The sequence below is a fragment of the Betta splendens genome, chromosome 4 (genome assembly GCF_900634795.4).
Source record: "Betta splendens chromosome 4, fBetSpl5.4, whole genome shotgun sequence".
Lineage (NCBI taxonomy): Eukaryota > Metazoa > Chordata > Actinopteri > Anabantiformes > Osphronemidae > Betta > Betta splendens.
In genome coordinates, this window is record NC_040884.2 from 20,939,413 (window position 1) to 20,961,312 (window position 21,900).

At 47.5% G+C, this 21,900-nt stretch overlaps 1 protein-coding gene across 6 annotated transcripts in view; it reads right to left on the reverse strand.

The window, feature by feature from the left end:
- The window catches only part of myo3a (myosin IIIA), a 32,741-nt gene that overhangs the window by 2,864 nt on the left and 7,977 nt on the right, over window positions 1-21,900 (reverse strand). For 4 of the 6 annotated variants that reach the window (XM_055507946.1, XM_029146804.3, XM_029146805.3 and 1 more), the window contains 29 exons: window positions 18,148-18,252; window positions 17,919-18,018; window positions 14,795-14,871; window positions 13,583-13,728; window positions 11,675-11,740; window positions 11,419-11,574; window positions 10,745-10,841; window positions 10,275-10,391; window positions 9,764-9,868; window positions 9,591-9,674; window positions 9,188-9,390; window positions 8,666-8,764; window positions 8,472-8,586; window positions 8,164-8,290; window positions 7,772-7,982; window positions 7,540-7,687; window positions 5,381-5,534; window positions 5,086-5,174; window positions 4,852-4,981; window positions 4,555-4,637; window positions 4,336-4,377; window positions 3,623-3,703; window positions 3,312-3,517; window positions 3,111-3,222; window positions 2,351-2,513; window positions 2,174-2,260; window positions 1,975-2,098; window positions 811-1,891; window positions 589-733 (listed from right to left, as the gene is read on the reverse strand). In XM_055507946.1, coding sequence (XP_055363921.1) covers window positions 589-733; window positions 811-1,891; window positions 1,975-2,098; window positions 2,174-2,260; window positions 2,351-2,513; window positions 3,111-3,222; window positions 3,312-3,517; window positions 3,623-3,703; window positions 4,336-4,377; window positions 4,555-4,637; window positions 4,852-4,981; window positions 5,086-5,174; window positions 5,381-5,534; window positions 7,540-7,687; window positions 7,772-7,982; window positions 8,164-8,290; window positions 8,472-8,586; window positions 8,666-8,764; window positions 9,188-9,390; window positions 9,591-9,674; window positions 9,764-9,868; window positions 10,275-10,391; window positions 10,745-10,841; window positions 11,419-11,574; window positions 11,675-11,740; window positions 13,583-13,728; window positions 14,795-14,871; window positions 17,919-18,018; window positions 18,148-18,252 — 4,453 coding nt within the window. Of the gene's footprint in view, window positions 1-588; window positions 734-810; window positions 1,892-1,974; window positions 2,099-2,173; window positions 2,261-2,350; window positions 2,514-3,110; window positions 3,223-3,311; window positions 3,518-3,622; window positions 3,704-4,335; window positions 4,453-4,554; window positions 4,638-4,851; window positions 4,982-5,085; window positions 5,175-5,380; window positions 5,535-7,539; window positions 7,688-7,771; window positions 7,983-8,163; window positions 8,291-8,471; window positions 8,587-8,665; window positions 8,765-9,187; window positions 9,391-9,590; window positions 9,675-9,763; window positions 9,869-10,274; window positions 10,392-10,744; window positions 10,842-11,418; window positions 11,575-11,674; window positions 11,741-13,582; window positions 13,729-14,794; window positions 14,872-17,918; window positions 18,019-18,147; window positions 18,253-21,900 lie in introns of those variants that run through there. The other 2 variants (XM_055507947.1, XM_029146807.3) reach the window with 2 other exon arrangements.

The window sequence follows — 21,900 nt, forward strand, 5'->3', positions numbered from 1 at the left end:
CATTTACGCTTTGGCAAAGAGGCTGAACTTTCAATTTGCGGCCTCCCCCCTAAACCAATTACACCTATCGCCTGTGCAAATCAAAGTTTATTTCTGATGACACGTCAGGGAAGAGAAGCGCTTCCTGTTTTGGCACTTGACTCTCCCAGGTTTTCTGATCTAATCAAGTCACGGGAGAGAGAAAAGAGAACACGGCGTGCCGATAACATCACATTCGACTGCAATAAAACCCACGTGCCTGACTCTGTCCTCACAGCAGGAGAAGAAGGAGAGCGAGGATAAAACTAGAACAGGCTCACACCTTTAATTCTGATGATAGTTTGCTTCCATGCTCTGTGTATTTACAATCAAAGCTATATTATGTCTGCAGAGTGACAACTGATGTATGCTGTACGTCCATTCAATGCTTTGTCCCTGAACACTAGTGAAAACAAAGACCATCGTCCAAGCCGTCACTCTTATTTATCTGATGGTTCAGGTCTTAAACCCCAGGAGCAAGTAAAGGCACATTAACCTCGAGTTAATCCACGCCCAGATGTGTATTAAATTTATTGCTTTATAGACAGATGTTCTCGGGGCTTATCTTACTTGATTGGTGGTCCTGGTGAGTGTAGCCATTGATTGTCGTTCCCCTCACAAACATGCCATTGTTGTCTGGGTTTGACTGATGGACCTGGATGAAGTCATTCAGCTTCTGCTGCAGGGCAGCGAAGTCCTGAGAAGCCTTGGAAATCTGTGGCAGAGACACAGAAGCATAGACTGAGTGGAAGCAGCAGTGAGGCTGCCTGGTCGTGACGGCGAGGCTCTCACCTCTGTGGAGAAGCTGTGCAGTTGTTCAGCCTCGTTCCTCTCGGCCTTCAGGTTCTTTCTTTCTTTGTAGCCCCTGAAGTTACTCTGGATCTTCACGGCCGCCTGCTCCTCTTCCAGCCGTTGCTGCTCGGCGTCGGCCTGGTCTTTGTGTTCTATCAGGACATCGGTCACGTCCAGGGCCTCCTCTGCTTCTGCACCGCCAGCTTCTTCCTTTGCGTTCTGCTGCGCTGCTCGTTCCGCCTTCAGTTTCTTTCTGTCTCGTTGGCCTCTGAAGTTACTCTGAAGCACAGTAGCAGCTTTGTCCTCATCCATTCTCTCTGTGTTCTCCGTTGGTTCCTCTGTGAGTGTGACTTGTTCGTCTTCCTCCGGAGGTTCTGGAGGAGCCTCCTTCTCCTGCGTCCTCCTTTTGGGCATCTTGCCTTCCTCCTCCAGTCGCTTGCGCTCCTTGTGGCCGCGGAAGTTGCTCTGGATCACCACAGCTGCTTTGGTCTCGTCTGGGTCTTCGGCCTTGACAGGTCCAGGATCATCATCCTCATCTTTAGCTGAAGCCTCTGGCACGTTCTCCTCATCTGTTGGGAGTTCGTCCCCATGTTTCTTGGCAGGGATCTTACCTTCTTCCTGTAACCTCTTCCTCTCTCTGTGACCTCTGAAGTTACTCTGGATAACAGTGGCCGCCTTGGTTTCCTCGTCTACGTTGTCAGTCTCTTCTGCTGCAGCATTGTCCCAGTCATCTTCCTCCTTCGTGTCCTCCACCTGTGCTTCTGCAGCTGCTGTTTCATCCACCACGTCTGTGTGTTCATCATCTTCTGGCACCTGTGTGAGATCACTGTCGCCATTTTCGTCTGCTTCAACACTCTGTTCTTCCTCCTCGTCGTTCTCAGCTCTCTTGTCTTTGCTGGAGTCCTCTACACCTTCGTCTTCCTCCGCTGGGTTTGCTGGTGAGTCCGGTTCGCCTGCAGCCATGGTCTTTTTTCTTTCTTTAAACCTTTGCCTCTCTTTGTAGCCTCTGTAGTTACTCTGGAGAACCACAGCTGCCTTGGTTTCCTCTTCTTTCTCTGCTCGCTCCTTCTCTCTGGCTTCTCTATAAGCAGACATGATACATCTATATGAAACACCACACATCTATTTTTGTGCTTTGTTTACATGCTCTTATTTTTCTCATACCGTTTCCTTTTGAAGCTTCTTCTTTCCCTGTGTCCTCTGTAATGCGCCTGAATCTTGGTTGCAGCTTTGTTCTTCTCATTTACCATCTCCTTATATTTCTTTTTTGCTAGATATCCCCTGCAAACTAATGAAGACAGAATCTGAAATAACATAATACACTCCACACTTGGACTCTGCAGCATCAGCAGACAGAACTCACCAGCCTGAAGCTGGACGATGAAGGCCTCAAATTTAGCTTTACTTTTATCTTCTGCTACCTGCTTCCGAACTTTATGACCTCTGTAAGCTGGAGATTAAAGAGTGAATTAGCACAGCTGCACTGCGAATCGTTTGTATTCTGGGGCGCCCACAGAGTAACAGAGTACAGTTTACGAACCGGACTGCAGCACCAGCGCGCTCTGTTCTCGCTCCTTTAATATCCGTCGGTACCGCTTGGCTCCCAGCCAGCCTCGAACGAACGCCTGGAGCAGAACGATGCGTTGTGTGGCCAGTTGCACCATCAGATTTAGATGTTGAACGTGGTAGTACTTCAGAAAGACCTGAGTCATGTCAGAGAAACTTTATTCATCACCATATATTTGTCAGTTCTGTGCTACTGATGTTTACATTAATGTGAATAAAGATAAGTTGCAGTGCAACATCAACATATGTTTATTAACCTTCAGGTAATGTTTGAGCTGAATTAGCTACTGAGTGGGACCATACCTTTGTATAATAAAGGGACTCATCAAGACAAGCAACTGCAAACACTGAGCGACTAGCATGAAGCAGTAATTTGGGCCTTTGATCATTCCTTTTCTAAATATGATCAAAACTGGGCTGAAGCCATGCAAGGGTTTTACACTAGCTTTAGTTTAACGAGCATCGTTTGCTGTATGATGTTCTCTGTTGCTCTGACAACGGCTTCCAGAGTCTCAACCAGCTCTGATGCTGTCAGGAACGTAAAGTGCTTTGGAGTTATACTACGGCAAATAGAATACAGCAGTTTTAGTTTTATAGCCAGACCTTTGGTGCTTGAATAGAGCTTTTGTTTTGGTCTATGACTTGTGTACAAAATTATGTAAATCAATGCTAAATGGCTCAGACTGAATTCAGCATTTCTGAATAGTTTGGTGACATTCTAGGTCTCTACTTACTTTTGTTTTCCCCATGGCCCAGTTTTCCAGTTTGGCCTTTGCCAGTATTGCAGCACATGTGTCAGGAGTCACAGCTGGCTCCTCGTGAGCATGGAAAGCCAAGAAGTAGTACCTGTAACAGTCGCCGCAGTCAGCTGGATGCACACATTCGATCAGCATCTCTGTGGCGAATCCCCCAGAGCGATGCGACAACCCACTGACCTCTTGATGAAGTTGGCAAACAGGATGCGGTGGGAGTAGCCTTGCCGCCTGATCTTAGCCGTCTCCAGAACGCCGGTGTATCGTAACTGAACCAGAACCTTTTCTCGGTCAAACTTGTTGGCGTGCCGATCGTTGTTCGGCTTAATGCAGCGCACAAAGTGAGGCTGCCCAGCCACCATCTTGGACAGCAGGTCCATCAGAGAGTACTGTAAGGAAGATCAGAAAGGAAACCCATTAAGTAACCGGACTTTTCCAATAAAAGCAGTGTTAAACTGTTAGCATGTTAGCATCTGAGACCCCATAATTCTTACTCTGAAGTAGGAGGACACCGTCTGTGTCCTCATGTTTGTGGTTTCTCGTGGGTGGTAAGGTGTGTCCCCATGCTCCCCTGACTGGACAAACAGAAACCTTAAATCATGCCGTAGGTTGCAGGTTCATACTCTACTGCCTGAGCCACTAAATAATACCTAATACTTAATGCGATTAAAGATTTTTTTTTTCGCAAAGAACTTGGGACATTGCTGGTAATTAAATCTAAGTAGATACAACGATAATTCACATGTCATACATACATAGCAGTATGTCATACATTAACTTTATTTCAAAATCCTTTTTTTCCCATTAAAGAAACACATTTATATTAAGCAAACAGGCTCATTACTGGAGGTCAAATCCTGTTCTACCACAATTTAAGCTAATTGACTAAAGTAATTAAGATGCTGGTAGGAAAGTACTGGCAGGGAAGTCCACCACAGGGATGGATACAACCAACGGGTGTTAGTACTTGAAAAAGGTGGAGTGTTCTGGCGTTTAACAGCAAAAGTCATGAAAGCAGCAGACGTCATGGAAGCAAAGACATGCACAGAGATACAATTGATGGCCACACAGGATCGAGCTATGGCTGGTTTTAGTAGATCACTAAATTAGGATCAGTGTGTACTGGGGGTCTACGGTGAATGAGGCTGTCTACAGGAGAAAAGAACAACACAACATCAACCACAGGACATGAAAACATATTGATTACCTCACTAAAGGAAAAAGAGCTGTACAAGGTTAGCACTCCCATCTTTTATTAAGAAGAAACGCAGGGATGTGAGAGAGGGGAAGAAGAAGAAGACAAACAGTGAAGATATAAAGCTTCCTGCAGGACATAAGTAGAAAGGCAAAAAGCTGAGCTGTCAATCAAGAGCGAAGCTCTGAGAGATAGAGGAGGCAGAAGATAAATCCAAGTTCTTGTAAGTACCTTGGCGAAGGTGATGGTGCGTGTCTGGGTGCGCGGGCTGCGTATTGTGTTTATGCCTTTACCCTTGGTGTGGGCAAGGTTGCCTGTAAACAGAGAGGAACGTGGTCTCACCAGCAGACAATAAACCACAGAAACACCACATGCTCTAACGTTCACAGACCCCCCTGTAGATGATGATCAGGTCAATAAAATGACTCAACAATAGTGTTTGTTGACTACTTTGTGTATCCTGTCATGCATCAAACATAAGCTTGCGCGTTCTTTTATTCCTCTCTTTCTGTAATGCGTCCTCGTTACCTGTTTTGGTGAGAGGATGCGTGACGAGTTTGCGAATAAGCTCGTTCTCCGATGACCTCAGCAGCAGGATGATGTCGGCTGGGAGGGTGTCTCTGTTCTTGGCTAAGAAGCCTGCGGCGTTGTAGATCACCTTAGAAATGAAAAGACAGAATATTACTGTACATAACTGATTCACCTGAAGCACCAGAAGAGCGGAAACGCTTCGGCAGTGGACAGCCTGTGGCCAGCAATTACCTTTCCAGCGTAGTGATGGATACCAAAGCCGAGGTCGACCCTCTTTGGTCTCCAGAAGCTTTTGGTTTTGAGATTATCTTCAAATTTCTCTACAATATCAGATCGCACATCAGTTAATTAACCTGTGAGACACCTACGGCTGTTTAAGAGGGAATGACACCTCTTGAGTACATTAAAAGTGTAATGTGAGGAAAATCTATTTAAAAAGTCGTATTTGATACCTCAGGCTGTGTTTTTGTTTTCTACCACAACCTAAGAAAACTGCGGTTTCTACCAGCAGGAAGTGGAGACTGACCAACAAGAGTCTGGTCCGTGGCCTGTGGGAAGCGACTCTCTTCGTCCAAAAGTGACAGCATGCCCATCGGCTTCTGCAGAAACAGGTCCAGGAGGGGCCGGTTGTCGTCATATTCGATCATGCGAGCGTCCACCTCTTCATTCAGATACTCATCCTGTATGGATACAGGAAGAACAGACGAATGATAACCTAACTCAGGTTTAAGCTTTGCTTGCTTATGCTCGATGGTTCTTGACATTTTTGTTTAGGTAGAGTGAACCCTCCACTTTACTTGCGCTAATAGACACTATTGGTTTTACTAAGCATGTAAATGAACCCACTCATCATTTTAATCATACCCTCTATCTTTTCCTGACATATGGGGTTGAAATTGATAATTTAATAGTTCTTCTCCAAACCCTCTGTTATCTGACCATTAACCAATTGACCATATTAACTAGGTGAGATTATTAGGAAGCCTTCTATAAATTTTCATTGTTATGCAGATGATACACTATATATGTCTTTGGAACCAAATGAAACAGATGAACTATTCAAAATTCAAAGTTGTTTAAAATACATCAAATCCTGGATGTCCCAAATTCCTTCCAAAATCTAATATCAGATAAAACCGAAATTATTATTTATTATTTATTATTATTATTATCATTATAAAAATTACAGAGAGACACTATTGGGTCAGATAGCAACGCTGGATGACATAGCTTCAGATTCTACTGCGAGAACCCTGGTGTCATCTTTGACCAGGATCTTTCTTTTACATGATACATTAAACAAATCTCCAGAATCGCCTACTTTAATCTTAGAAATATAGCTAAAATTAGAAGCATCCTCTTTAAGAGCGATGCAAAAAAACTGATTCATACATTTGTTACCTCTAGGCTGGACTACTGTAACTCCTAACAGCTCCTAAAAAAGCCCACATCTTATTCAAAATGCTGCAGCCCGAGTTCTGACGGGACTTAGAAAGAGAGATCACATTTCTTCTACATTAGCTCTTCTGCACTGGCTCTCTGATATAACCACCCTGCCCGTGTCCAGTCCCTGGTCCACCCATCCTGCCTGTGCTCTGCTTGTTGTTGTTGTGATTTTCTCTCTTTCTATCCCCTCACTCCAATGGTCAAGGTAGATGGCCGCTCCCATCCAGCCTGGTTCTCCTGGAGGTTTCTTCCTCAATAGAGAGGGGTTCTTTCCTCTCCACTGTTGCTGTAAATTGTAATTAAAGGCTTGCTGCATGTGGAATTTGTTAGGTTTAGTTGTGTAAGGTCTAAAACCTTACCTTGTAAAGTGCCTTGAGATAACCTTGTTGTGATTTGGCGCTATATAATTAAAACTGAACTGAATAAAACTGAACCTGATTACATTAGGTCGACTGGCTCCCAAAGCATGACTCATCAACATTGCCACAGACATCTAACCAGCAAAGTAAAAAAAGAATGGGAGCAAACACCGTGGAATCAGAGTGTTTGCTGTAGCATGAGTCGCACGCGATGAGAGAAACCAACCTCATTTCTGCAGGAATGCAGCCAGACTGGGAAGGTGTGTAAACAATACACAGACATACAGTAGACGTATGCACACGGTGTGATGTAACCTTGTTATCTCTAGGCTGGACTACTGACTCCTTACTCATAGGCTGTACTAATAGCACACTGTGTGATGTAACCTTGCTCTAATGCTTATGTCTTATCCTTACGTGGATGTGACATTTCATTGTGCAGTACATTTTCCTTATGCTACGACTAGAGGGTTGCACTAGGAGAAATGTATTCCTGGGCTGGGTGCCAACAATACCCAGGAGTGAGTTTAAGTCCAGTGCTAAATGTCTCCAGCTCCTAATTGACCCTCGTTTGGGATGATGAATAGCTCCCCTCCGCGGGTGGGACCAAATCATTTAACATTAGCAAACCATTCTGCGCCACCCCAGGGCGGAACACACCCAGGAGACCATATAAAAGGGAGAATCGCCACTCTCACCCCCCCGTAAATAAAGCAAGCAGCATATTTTACCCTTGCCGTCTCTTTTAAAGCGAAGAGTGACAAATGATGACACATTATCAGCATTTAGATGGAAATGGGGCCTTATCAAGGTGAAAAACAGCATATAAAGTGCTTTTTAGAAGCTGTCACTAAGTGTTCAGCGATAGGTTTGACGTTACCTGTTCCCAGACGAATATATGCTGGTTGAAGTAGAACTGAATCTGCTCGTTGGCGATGTTGATGCAGAGCTGCTCGAAGGAGTTCTTCTTGAAGTTCTCAAAACCGAAGATGTCCAAGATGCCGATGTTGAGGCCCTTGTCGTCTTCTCTGGAGGCAGAAGTGGAAAAGTTTTGGAGGGATGACCTCATTCTGCTCACATGGCAGCCAAACACACCAGGCTCCTGATCTCACCCCAGGTGGCTGTCCGGCCGCAGCAGCGCGTTTATCCGGTTGACAATCCAGCTGAAGAGGCGGCCGTAGAGAGCCTTGCTCATGGCGTCCCTCACCTCCGCTGCCTTCTCCACCGTGTTTGGCCTGACGATGGTCTCCCCCCGGGCCACGACGCAGTGGGAGGTCAGGGCTTCCTGGAGCTCATCTGAGCGGATGCGGAGCAGCGATGCCACTGAGGGGACAGGAGAAGAAAATGCATGTTTGATAGCACCCTGCCTGCACCGAGGGGCCATTTGTTTTCTATATTCAGCCTGGCTCCACCGAGAGCTGTGTGTGGAGTTAATAGAGAGGAGCGGGGGGGGGGGGGGGGGGGGGGGAGGTGGGGGCACAGCAGAATCACCCCCTCGTCTCACCGTTCTCTAGGACCGTGATGTTGGTGATGTCGCTCTTGTCCGTCTGGTGCTCCGAGGCAACGGGCGAGAACTCAATGTCGCCGGAGTTGAGGACGGCTGCCAGGGTGCTGTACACGCTGCCCAGCTCCTGCAGACAGAGAGGGTCTGTAGGAAACAAATGCACTGGGGAGGGAACAATAGTAGGACTCGCATGTTGGACTGATTTGGGTTTGATATCTCGTTACTCCTGGTGCTCAGACTACAGATTATCACGTCTCCACCTCCATGCTCCACTGGTGGTGTTAGACAGGCCGCTAAGGGACGTTTACCTCCAGGCTAAAGCCGATGACTTTGAAGCACTGCTCCACTGCGTCGAACTGCTCCTTGTAGAAGGTGTTGCTCACTATGTCAGGCCCTAATTTAATGTGCTCGTTGTACAGATACCTGCAGTATGAAACACAGACACAGTTCTGAGCAGTGGGTGGGAGAAGGTGGAGGGGAGCCACGGGAAGGTCAAACCTACTTGGGCATTTTGCTGTCAGACAGCTTGTAGTGGGCCAGCTTCTTGTGGTCAGCCAGGCCAGCGTAAATGTAGTAGAAGACGTGGAAGTTCCTTTCGCCTCTGTCGGAAAATCAGCCACAAGCTTTTTGTACATCTAATAACAAGCACAGCCATACACAGATCAAACCCTCTCTGACCCGCGTGCCCGGCTTCTAATGAAATACTCGAGTCGGCTTTGAAGCTCCGCTAAGGACACTTGCGAGAGCACAATCTTTGATGGAACAGGAAATAAGTTAGCCCCTCCACCTGACCCGCTCTGTCCCCCAGACACGCGATAAGCAGAAAAGACAGATTGACTGAAGCGCCGGTTAAAGGCAAATGCCACCAGTCTGAGACGGAAAAGCAGAGGTGAAGGGAGCAGAGTCCATTACGCTCTGATCCCCGGCCGAGCAGAGAGGTAATCTTTGTGGCAGTGCTCATTCAAGAAGCATCAAGACACATGATTTAAATGTCTGTGAGCATTCTTCGGTGAGTCGTATTTACACTGCCTGGTGGATGACTCTGGATTTCTCCAGCAGGTACTCGGAGATCTGCGCCCCGACCACCGTTCCCTCGCCAGTGAACTTCATCTCCAGATATTTGCCGAAGCGGCTGGAGTTGTCATTGATGACAGTGCCGGCGTTCCCGAACGCCTCCACCAGGCTGTTGACCAGCAGGATCTTCTCCTGCAGCGTCCGGTTGTTGGCCTGAAGAAAACATTAGTCCAGCTCAGTGATGTGGAAGCAATAACTGTTAAAGTAATGATACATGAAGATTTTGACTTTATTTTTCAAAGCTGTTATAAATTATTATCAAGTGTGCCTCAATATTCACTGACCTAAAGGAGACGTAAAGTCCAGTAAAAAGCATTTCAGTAAGATGCTGTCGATGGACCTTTATGACTCACCTTCCCAAGAACTGTCAGCTGCTGAACCAACAGATGAGCGCTCTCTGTTTTCCCAGCACCACTTTCCCCACTGATCACGACACACTGAGCACAGGATGCAGAGGAATTATCAATAAACCAATAAACATTAGGAATTACCAATAAATCGTTATACGGAGCTCAGGCTCCGTTACCTGGTCTGAGTTGTAGGACACCATGGACTGATAGGCGACGTCAGCCACAGCGAAGATGTGAGGCGGGTTAGCCGTGCGCTTGGCGCCAATGTACATCTTTGAGTACTGTAAAGAAAAGATGAAAAAGTAATGACTGTCTTTAAACAATCAATTGAATGTAGTGTGGTCCTTTTTATAAAATACAATAGATGATTTCTCTCTATTCAATACAGCTTTTTCCTTCTGGGAGGATAAGAATGAAAAACAAACCCAAACCTGAGGAGAAAAACACAATAATTGACAGGAAAATAGTGTGTGTGTGTGTGTGTGTGTGTGTGTGTGTGTGTGTGTGTGTGTGTGTGTGTGTGTGTGTGTGTGTGTGTGTGTGTGTGTGTGTGTGTGTGCGGCAGCAGACTGAGGAACTGCAGGAGCTCTAATGAGATACGCCCGGCTGCGCTACACTTCACTGCTTTATTGACAAAATGCAGGAGCACACGAGCGTGAAAACACATAACAGCCCATTCTCACACACCTGGGGAGAGTAGATCTCCATCTTATGGAAGGGATTGACCGCGATGAGGATGTCCCCCACATACGTGTAGATGAGGTCTTGTCCATAGCGACTCTGGAGCTGCTCTGTGACCGTGTTCTAAACGACAACAACAACAACCAGCTGATCGTCTTCATACAGCACTTATGGAACCAGTGCATCAACAACAATATGGCAACTCTATTCCTCTCACATTCATCTTGACAGATGGATATTAATATCCGCTGGCAACTAGCACTAGCTGTATCAGGCAGCACATCAATTGTCAGATGTGATGAATTGTTCCAAATGTTATTGGTGCAAAAGCTGCTTCTGTGCATGGTTGCAGTTGGCTAAAACTCAATATTTGCAGCATAAATACTCCTTCAGTCTCTACAGTGATGGGTGAAGGCTGGAGTCTTTTTCACAGGACACAGTAAATGCTGATCAGGTCACGTGTGATCCTGTCTGACCTCATCGAGGACCTCCAGGGTGGCGAGGTCGTCCACCTCGTCGTCATCCGTCTGGGCCTTCATTTGGCTTCCTTTCTTGGTGTGGATGCGTTCATGCCTGGAATAAACAGCACAAGCGGCCAGTTCAGCTGCTCATCAGTGATGAGCACGCGTACGCAGGTCAGAAATATAAATGAACTGTTTATATGAGGGCGGTGCTGGTTTCCACTTGTTGCTTAGACTCTTTGACTAACTGCCACATCTGGTTTACAGTCTAGCTCCTACACAACTCTGACACCAGCTCTAACGTATAAAGGAACATACTACCACACGCGTCCACTGGCACTAACTAGGCCCTTTATCAGCTACTGCTACGGTGGCCCAACGTTCACACATGCACGTTACCTGTCGTTACTGTCTGCGCTCCTGTCTGTCTTTCCATGATGGCTTAAACGACAGAAATGGGATTAGCGTTGCATGACTGTGTGCACGCGTCCCAGCCCGTCGCTGACTCGTACGAGGGCTGAGCTGTGCATGTGAGGTCGCTGGGGCTCGCGGAGCATCGAGCAGAGGAGGTAATTTGGATTATGCAGTGTGCAAAGTTAAGCTGCAGCCACTAAACCGTAGTAGCGCGACTCCTAACATGACAAAGATTAGGAGCATGTGATTGAACAGATACCTGCGAACGGTAGTACCTTGTTTTTTCAATGCCTCCTATTTGTTGGTTGAGATCAATGAGTTCAATGAGTTGTTTCTGCAGTACTTTCTCTCTGTTGACGGTCTGTTTGATGAAGGCGTGCTGGAGCAGGTCTAGCACATTTGGTCTGAGCTCAAAGTCCTTAATAAGACATCTGTGGAAGACAAAGGAGGTGGATTCATATTCAAAGCATCTGGTTATGCGTTATCAGGGGGAACGCTTATTACAGCCAACACCTCGGCATCCGCACTCACTTGCAGATGAAATCATTGAAGTCGTCTGACCACAGCTCCGGCTGGTGGAGGGTAGGCGGAGGATTTCTGTTAAAGGAAGGAATGGGAAAGATAAATGGAAAGATAAGATGAGATTAGAGTCACGCAGGCGGGGTGGAGGAGTGTAACCGCAGAGGGAAATCTCACCATTGGAACAATTCGTCATGGACAGACACCCGGGGGCATTTCTGCGGTGTCATGACAAAATAACACTGTGTGCAGCCGGCTGGTTGGTCCACTGATGAAGCTGAGTTTATGGCAGAAAACCAATAGTGGCTAACCTCATTTTCTCCTAAAAAATATCCCGGTCAGGCATTCACGCGACGTCCAGGGGTCAAACATAACAAGCCCCCAGAGCCGAGGAGCGACGGAGCTCATTCGCCGAATCCTCATTCTCGCTTAAGTAGCTTTTTACACCAGGGTTCCTGACGTATGCTGGGGAGGTCAGAGCTGCCTGCTAATGTATGAGGCCCTTCTCATGTGGGCTCTAACAGCGATAAAGTGCTCTAATGAGAGGACATACATCTCCTGTTTATCACACAACACACCCAATACAGGCGGCATTTATGGAGTCTAACGCTGCTGTTAAAATGCCTCCTTATCAGTTAAAAAGCAGCACAAGATTAACGTGTTTCAGCTTACTCTAAAAAAGATTAAACTATGAAGACAAAGTTCAGTTATAAAATCCTGTTTGTACCTAAAAGAAGTGTGAGCTGATATTTCTCTACTTTGTACACATGACGGATAAAGTTCAATCCATTACATGTGTGATTAATGAGGAGGTCGCTTCTAATCCTCACCCTGCTCCTGCGTGCGACCTGGGATTTCACTTCTCTACATACAGTAAACTGTCATTCAATTCCTCCTCTGTTTCTGTATTGTAAAGGTAAAAAAATCAGAACTGTTTTTTCTCTAACATCATGTAGGATTTGTTGCAGTTCTGACTTGCCAGCAATGGACACACGAAACAAGATTCTTTGTTCAATTGGTCTCATGGCGGAACTGAATAAAGTTTGAGGGTCAAAGGTCAAGGTTAGATGTGACTTGCGTACGTGACTTTATAGTCTACTGAAGCCTTCAGCTCCATTTAGCTTCAGCTTCAGCTCAATGAAAACGCAGAACAGAAATAGTAACTATGAAGTAAAACAAATAATATGAGCTGTGTATGAACACATCAGCATAAAGGCTTTATGAATCAGCCAGCATTAAAGAAGACAGGGTGCATTTCAGTGTCCTCAGCTTGGCTTTATCCAAGACTGCCACAGCAGTAGGGGGGGGGGGGGGGGGGGGGTGTAAACAGGGAGCCCGGAGCTCTGACTGCAGCAGTCACATAGATTCTAGGAAAGCTGTGTGATGGCTGCTGTGGTGCACGACTCCCACAGCAAATGCACTGGACAGCAATGACAAAGGAAGTGTGTGTGTGTGTGTGTGTGTGTGTGTGTGTGTGTGTGTGTGTGTGTGTGTGTGTGTGTGTGTGTGTGTGTGTGTGTGTGTGTGTGTGTGTGTGTGTGCGCGCCCACAGAGAGGCTTTTAAGGTGACAGTGACAGTAAGTGCTTACACAGCTCTCACACTGAAATCAGGAAATCATAAACAATTACTTTTCACCTTCAGCCTGGGATAAAAACAGACGAGAAAAAAGAAGGTTGTTCTCTTAGTGATGGGGGGGATCAGTGCCAGCAGGGGACAGGATGGATGGATAAGCCACCACGAGCACGAACAAGAAGAAAAGGGCCGCGTTCATCCAGTTACACTGTGTACGTGAAGCATATGAATTTTCTGTATGGCGTTATTATTATGGCATTAAGTAATTAAGTTAAAACCACTGAAAATGTGCAGGGTGAAGAAAGAGGACGGAGCTGTTGTCATGGCAACCTGTGATGGAGGCTCACCTGGGTATTTTGAAAAGCGCTCTCATTGGGTGGAGGTCAGACAGCGGCGGGTCTCCGTCCCCCAGCTCTATGGCGGTGATGCCGAGTGACCAAACGTCACAGCGAGCATCGTAGGTGGAGTCCAGCTGCTGCTCACAGGCTATAACCTGGAGAAAATGCAGACACACTGTCACTGAGGCAGCGTTGGTGAAATGATGCGGTTTGATTGATTAACTTTGCATTTGTAATATAATAACTGAATCTAATTTGCCTATTATGTTGTTTGCCTGAGCCGAGACTGAACACACACACACACACACACACACACACACACACACACACACACACACACACACACACACACACACACACACACACGGTCTAACCCTCAGGGCTACATGGCACCGAATCAACAACATGATTCACCTCTGAGTGGAGACATGAAGCACAAACCCAGCACTATTACTGTCAAACACCTCAAATCAATATAAGTCCTATTCCTGACTCTGAGTATGTCGTCGGAACAGATGCTGTGGACGCTCCTGGAAAACAACACAGCAGTGTCCCCATGTCTTCATTTAAAGCAATGTCAAGAATCAAATCAAATGTCCTCAAGAAGACTGTTTGGTAAAAAGCTTCATAAAAACCGCCTCCAGCTAAAATAAAAACATATATCATCATATTACGTGACTTACCAAGCAAAAAATGAAAACATTCAGGTGAACAAGTACTAAATAAATGACTGTCTTTAGAGGAGCGTCTTCATGAACTACCACGTCCTCGTCTCTGTCTTTAGAGTCTAGAGTCCGAGCTTCCACGAGGTTCTGTTGATATAAATCTCAGTCAAATGAGATTGAAATCCTTGAGTCATGACAGAGCGAGACAATTTGCCCAGCATGCAAACCACATGTAAAAGGAGGCCGACGCAACATTTACTCAGTTCATTTGATTGCTTTGCTAATTCTTTTTTATCCGTCTGCGGGAAGCTCTACCGGCCACAGGACGCTTTATGGAGCAGATGTGTGGTCACTGGATGCCTCGGCCGGATGAGGTGTCGAGGGTTTAGTTCACTGAAATATACATGAAAGGTGTCTGCGCCTCCTCAGCACATGTCCTAATGTTGTTGGGGCTGTTGTTCTCCAGGACAATGTGAGTCGATTAGCAGTGGCTCTCCTCCCCACGTATCCCTGACGGGGTCTGCGATGCTTGTTAATGCGTGGACCTTTACTGTACCTCAGGAGCCATCCAGAAGGGAGTCCCCACAGAGGTGTTCCTCCTCAGACGGGTGTTCGTCAGCTGGGCCGAGACACCTGCAGGGAAGAGACACTCCCTTTGAGCCACACGACCAGGCTTTGCACAGCATTTTAGACACCGCTCGTCTGAATAACTCAGGCGAAGGTCGTGTTTTCTCCCACGTGGACCAGATTGGCCTGTAAAAGTGATGATCTGTGGAAAGGGAACCCGTGCACAGCAGGGTGCCGCTCAGACGCCGCCGGGCTGAAAGGAGCGTCCTCGTGCGCCACTGATAGCGCTGTCACTATAGTGACACGGAGGAAAAACAAAGCACACATGCGCTCAGAGTTACATCGAGCTCGTCTTCTGCTGCGGCTGTCTCACAAATGATAGATTGCTTTGAATTTCAAATCCCTCCGAGACTGCAGGCGGTTTTGCCGGACGTTTCAAGAACTTCATTTGAATACAACTCACTTACAAACAGGCTTTTTCTTTTTTTTTTTAAGCGAAGACAACATTTCGCCTTCTCTCAGAACAAGATGTTCTGTATGTTAGTGATTTATTAGCTTTATCCACCTACAGTATACAGCGGAGCTATGCCAGTGAAGACAGAGGGAGATGAATGAGGCAGGAACGGGCTGCAGAGAGGCTGCATGTCCCCAAGTCTGTGTCTGTCTATTGTAACGAGCGTCTGACAAGAAACATGCTGACCCACAGTCGTGACCGTGGTCCAGTCCAGACGGATCAGTGTAACACTGGAGCGTGATGCGTCCCAGGGCTGGCTCAGCTGAAGCAGTCGGCCTGATCGGGAGCCGTAACCCGGACAAAAGCGGAGCCTCGGGGCCCACGCGGCCGCCGACAAACAAACGGTGATGTGGCGACACGGCGCTGCCTTTGTTCTCAGCTTCGGCTTTTAATCGGTCGATTTCTGCTAAATTTACCTTCTGGACATGCAGCAAAAGAAGCTCTGAGCAACGCAGAGGGAAATGGTGAAAATGTACCAATACTGTGCACAGATGGTGACAGATACATGGAGCATGCGCTGGCATCGTGTTAATGCAGAACCAGGAAAAAAACATTCCCATGCATTAACGTATGTGTGACGGCGTCAGCATCTGTGGAGGCTTTATTATGGTCTGGCTGCAGTGCAGCGACAGGCGGACGCTGCTGGGGCTGCAGGGCTGAAGCCAGAGGTGGAGGAAACGGACGAGCAGCGCTTCCGCGGCGAACAGCGGACGGGATTAGAGTCATGTGCAGCGGAGGAAATACAGTAGATGCGAGGCTGACACACGCACAAACACGGTGTCACACCCACACGCTGTCACCAGCAGCCGCTCACATCAGCGCACACTAACGAGAGCAAACCCGCAATTTAAATAGATGCAAGCACGCATGCAAAGCGGACCGACACCACGCAACCTCAGTGAACCCGCAATTACGCGATCAAACCCACAGCCACACGCGCGTCTGCTGCCAAACGCGGCGTCGGAGGGGACGCGAGCACAAAGAGGCCGCTTTTAGAGCCCTCGCTTTCCGCTACATTAGCCGCGAGAGGAGCCTCGTGGGCCACACTTAATAATCAGCACCAAGGATAAGGTTGCGAATTAGAATATTCATGAGAGACGAGCGAGGAGCGCGTCTCGTCGCGAGCGCCGCTCTCTTTCGGGTCCAACTCTTTGCCACTTTGCTTCTCTGCTGGAGATGAGTCACTGCGGGGGCGTTATCTCCTCAGCTGCTTAGTGGCGCGTGCGCCCCTCCGCGGGACGAGCCATTAATCCCAGCGTGACGCGGCGCCTGCGCGCGGCGGGGGCAGGCCCGCCGGAGGTCGGCCCCTCGTCTATTTCCACGTTCTGATGATGTCACGTCCGAAAGTGAGGACGCGGGCATCGCGATGGAGCCAACGTGCGCCTCCAAAGTGCAGCGCGAGAGAACTAATGAGCAGGGCAGCCGCTATCAGCTCACTCCGCAGCCGGGTGACGTGACGTTTACTTGGTGTCACGGAAACCTGAGAAATTCCTCTTTTTGCATTTTAACGTTCCCAACTTTCTAAACGACCGACTGATGCCACCTTATTGCTAGACGAGCTGAAAAAGGGGATGGTTTCCATTAACCGTCATCATTACATATATGCAGATCACAATGAGCAGATAATATTAATACTTTGCCATATTTGCTCATTATACTAGTTACATGTCATAAATCACTGCTGGGCCACATTCCACTGGATTTAGACATTTTACTTTTCAACGTTTCAACACATTTACATACAGCCATGTCTTGATCTGGGGTTAATCCCACTTTCCTCGCATACTGGTGTGTGAGCCCTCCAGCGGCTCGGTGACTAGTTCCGGGAGGTGCAGGACTCGACATCCGAACTTGCCTGACGTACGTAGTAAGAAACAGCAGCAAATCAAATCCATAGACTTCTGCAAATGAAGCCCCGCTTGACTGTCGCCTTTCATTTCTGTACTGTGTCAGCCTTTTTTTTGGGGGGGGGGGGCTGTTCTGCCAGCCAAGCGTGGCCCCGCTCCACATTAGCTACACTGCATTCACATATTAAGCGATTCCATTAATACGCCCCCCCGCTCCTCTTTAGAAGAGCGCCGCACTTTGCGCTTCATTGTGAGGGGAAGGCTTTTAAGAGAAGCCCACAATTAGACGACTAAATGCAAACCTGCACACGCGTTGGGGGGGGGGGGGGGGGGGGGTATTTGTAATGAAAACAGGCAGCTGGTTATTCAGCCCATGAAGTAGACTGCGGTGAGTCACCCCCTGGAAATAGTCAGAGTCACTTTGCCTGTGATGAGCCTTCAGTCCAGGAGCTGTGTGGTCCTCAGAGTGTCGGATTTGCTTCAGAAAACCCAGTAAATTGGGCCGAACGCGGAGTGAATAGCAACAATATCTGCAGCAGAAGAGGCTGATAGAAAAGCCGCAGCGTCTGCCTCCTCGTTGGGTCGCGGTAAAAACGCATTCCAGCCTCTCGAGCAAACTAATTAGCGGCAGCATTTATTTGGCAGCGGCTGAAGCTAATGGATTTGACCCTTGTCCGTTAAATAGAGCCGTAGCGCTGACGGGGGGGGGGACGAGAGCCCTCAAAAGACTCAACGTTTGTCTCTTCACATACCGAAATCCACCAGCTTGATCCCTCCCTGCGTCGTCAGCAGGATGTTGTTGCCCTTGACGTCACGGTGGATGGTCTTGTTGACATGCAGGTGCTGGAGGCCCTGCGCGGAAAAGAGCTTAGCAGCCATTTTCTAACGAGCACCTGCCTGCAGAAGTGCCCTCTTCGGGGCCCTTTGTGTGTCTTTGTTGTGCCATCGAACCCCCAGTTTCCTCTGCTCGCGGACACTCACCATCAGGGCCTCGTGTAGGATGTACGCAATTATGGCTTCATCCATCCGGTCGCCCCTCCTCAGCATGCCTTTGGCCAGGTCTGTCACCGAGCCGCCGTTGCAAAGCTGCAAAGGCAAAGCGCACAAAGGGGACAATGAGCGGCGTGAATCAGCATTTACAGCGCAGACCGGCTGAAATCTGGGGCATCTTACTGTAGATCCACACGTTTCCGGAGGAGAAGCAGAGGGTGAAAACGTTTTGATGGTGAGATTTCACATTAAGGCGTGAAAGATGCTGAGCGTAATTCTGTCAATCTGCGCATCTTGTCTTTGTGAGGCAGCTTAGTGGGAGGTGAGCATCGTGCCCATGGAGAGAATAGATAAATTGTGAGGAGGCTTTAATCTGCGCCGTGGTGACTAAGCAGGGTAAATATTAAAGGAGTACAAATCATCTTCACATGAAGAACATCAGCTTATGCTTCCTACAACGCCACGCGTTCTGTTTGCTGGAAACAGACAGTAGCAAGCGACAAACATTTCATTCTTGTGTTTAAAGGTTTCCTCTCCCAGCGTTTGATGCCTTCATACGGAGGCCACGGGAAAATTACCCGGTAGAGTAGTGTTGCCATGGCAACAATAATAACGCTTAATTTGGGCCTTTTTGGGAAAAGACGCGAGGGGGGAAGAAGGCGCCGATGACGGCGCTGCCGCAGGCTGGAGGTTCTGCATTTGTGAAGACATGCATTAAGAACGTGCCTCCTTCAGGACGAGGGAACCACATCCACAGACAGCAAACTCCCATCGTCTCTCTTTATGTGCTTGTTCTATTATAATTACACTAATTTCGTGCACTTGTGAATTCAAAGCCTAATTGGGCAGCAGACGCGCAGTCGCGTGCGCTTATTGGGGATAAGAATCGCTCCCCTGCCGCGTTGCACACGTCAGAAAAGCACGCCCATTATAACTCCTATACTGCAGCACTGTATTTATCCGACTGTAGCGTTTTCCAGCGCACGTTTCAAATCACGGGGTGGTGCACAGCGTGGGCCTCACGGTGCACAGCTTCTATTCACAGCCCAGCTCATGTTTACCTACATGCGGATGTATAACAGCACAACATATGGAAATGAAGCCGCTCACGCTAGTGCAGTGTTGCTCTATGGATGGTTTCCCCCCACAAGCCCAGAACCAGCGCTGACATTAGCGCCGTCGTAACGCACATATGCTGTTTGCCGCCGCGTGGCCTAATCTTCAAATGGGGACTCGTTTTGTGGTCCCATTAAAGTTCCGCCCGCAGGGCTTCGCTTCCTCTGCGTTTCTGTGCTACTCACAGCAGCTAATGAGTTAAAACCCATATGTTGCTCTTCCATTTAGAACCTGGGGGAAATTTAAAAAACATTATACTTAGTATTTTAGGGACTTTATGGGTGTTCAGATCACTGTGAGCAAAGATGACCTGATTAGATTTGCTCTTCCAGGTGATGAACCCGTCTCTGAAAGCAGCACTAAATCCTCCAGACCTTTGCTGAAACCCCTTTAACGTATTCGACTGGCTGCTGGAGCCTGCATTGACCTGCTCACACATGCACTAGAGCAAAGTCTTTGACCTTGACTGAGAGCGGGCAGGAGTTCTCAGCGCTGTCTGTTTTCTATCTGCCTATCCATCACGAGCCCAAAGGGCTGTTGCAGGATGGATGGAGTATCTCCGCTGCCACGCGGGGAGCTCAATCACCCCATCGCCGCCATCGCACGTGCAGACAGAGTGCCGCTGTGCAGAGGATACGGCGAGGCTTCCACAGGCGGCGGCGCTCCGACGACGAGCCGCCCCTGACGTCACTGCACATCACTGCTCCTGTATCAGCTGTCATCATTAAATTACACAGGGCGGACACTCGAATCCATATTAATGAGAGGAGCGGTGCCCTAGATTTACCTCAGCAAAACACAGAGCACTCTCACCTGAGCCGCAGAACACGGCCAGAACACCGAGGGCCATTTGAAACCGCGGCTGAAGGAAAGCAACGTGTGAAAGTCACAGCATGTTCTAATAAGAGTTTATGAAACTATTGGTTTGTTCATGTAAACACAGTGTCATAAAACAAGGGTTCAGTGTTTGGTTAAAAAGGAAATCATAACTCAAAAGTGCTTCATTATAAACAACTACACATTAAAAATGTAAGTAATTTCTTCCTGAAAGCAGATGAGAAACATTAATAAAATGAATATGATACAGCAGATAATATGTGTGAGTTTCCACAGCGCTGTCAAACTGGATACATTGAACACTAAGTGGAATATTCTCAAATACAAATGAGGTCAGGTGCTTGTTTAGTCATGTAAATGAAAGCAACCCATGAAAGACGAGTAAAAGAAGACATGGATGAAACAAAAGGGAAGATGAAACACGCAGGCGAGCGAGCGGCCTTTAAAACACGCAGGTGCTGACTTCTCTCTCTGATGAATCTACCGCTTCATTTATTCTCTGAAATGTAAAGTTTAAGTAAAACATGCCTTCCCTTTTTCAAATATTCAGATTTCTCCTTCAGATTTTTCTTTAGTTGTTAGTATTTTTTGTTTCCATGTGTGTTGCTTATTACTTTTTCCTGTCATTCGTTGACGAACCCCATAATCTTATGCTTCTATTGACATTAAATAGTTTTCTAAATGCTGTTTGGTGCATGCAGGGCAGGCTTCCATGCAGCTTCACCAGCAGTTCTACCATAAAGGCAGCATTAATGCAGAAGTGCTCTGCTGACGAGTCCTTTCATCTTAGAGCATCTTCAGACCAATCTCATGTTCCACAGGTAGAGGGACTGGAGAGCTGTTGCTGCTGCTGGTGACCTCTAGCTGGTTTTAAGGTGCAGTATATATGATATCCTGCAGTAATAGTCCCAGTCTTTCATGTCGTATCCATAGACATATGTTTAGCTATTGAAGAGCTGAGCTGGACAGTCCCACCATTGTACGCCCAACAATGTAAACTTGTTCAGCAGCGTTCTCATCTTCACTCGGTGACGAAAATCCGCGGCCTCGCACGGAACCGAGTCGCATTGGGTTACTGGGCCTTCATTCAGCCGCTCCACGTCCTTCAGTTCCCGCCTGTCACCCAAAACGTTTAGCGTCAGCCTGACGCAGACGTGAGACTGTGAGACATTATGATTAAACACCCGGTCACTGCTCATTGTACAGTCTAATTCCATTAATACAGGTTTTTATATAACTATAGACTTTTGGATTCTGGAAGGTTACGGTTCATTTATGCCTGTTACAGCTTGTAGGTAAAAGCCCCACAATTAAAATTTGTAAATAATCCATAAAGCTCAAAACTTCAAACGCAAGATGTTTACAGACTAATGACGCTTCAATTTAGCATCACAATAAGTGACTTTTCATTCTGTCTAATGGATCACAGGACACATCTCTGATAGATGAGCTTTTAAAGGTCGGACTAAACACGGGCTTCGTTTAAAGAGGGCCTCCGGATGAAACATCCTCGCTCACAATTGAAATGCACATCTAAAAGAGGTTGTTATTTCTAATTAGAGAAGAAAAGTCGCTCCATCATCGCTATCTTTGAAGTATTTTCCAGCTCTCCGCCGGCAGAATTAGGCGGACGGACATGAAAGGTGGCTCACATCCGCTATTATAAAGGAGCACAGTGCAGATGCGAAGCCAGAAGCCTGCAGACCCCGGTGATGGGCGAACAAAGCGGGCGGATGCACTCCGTCCGTAATGATCCGGCGCTCGCTGCCTCTCAGCAGAGCTAAAGCAGGA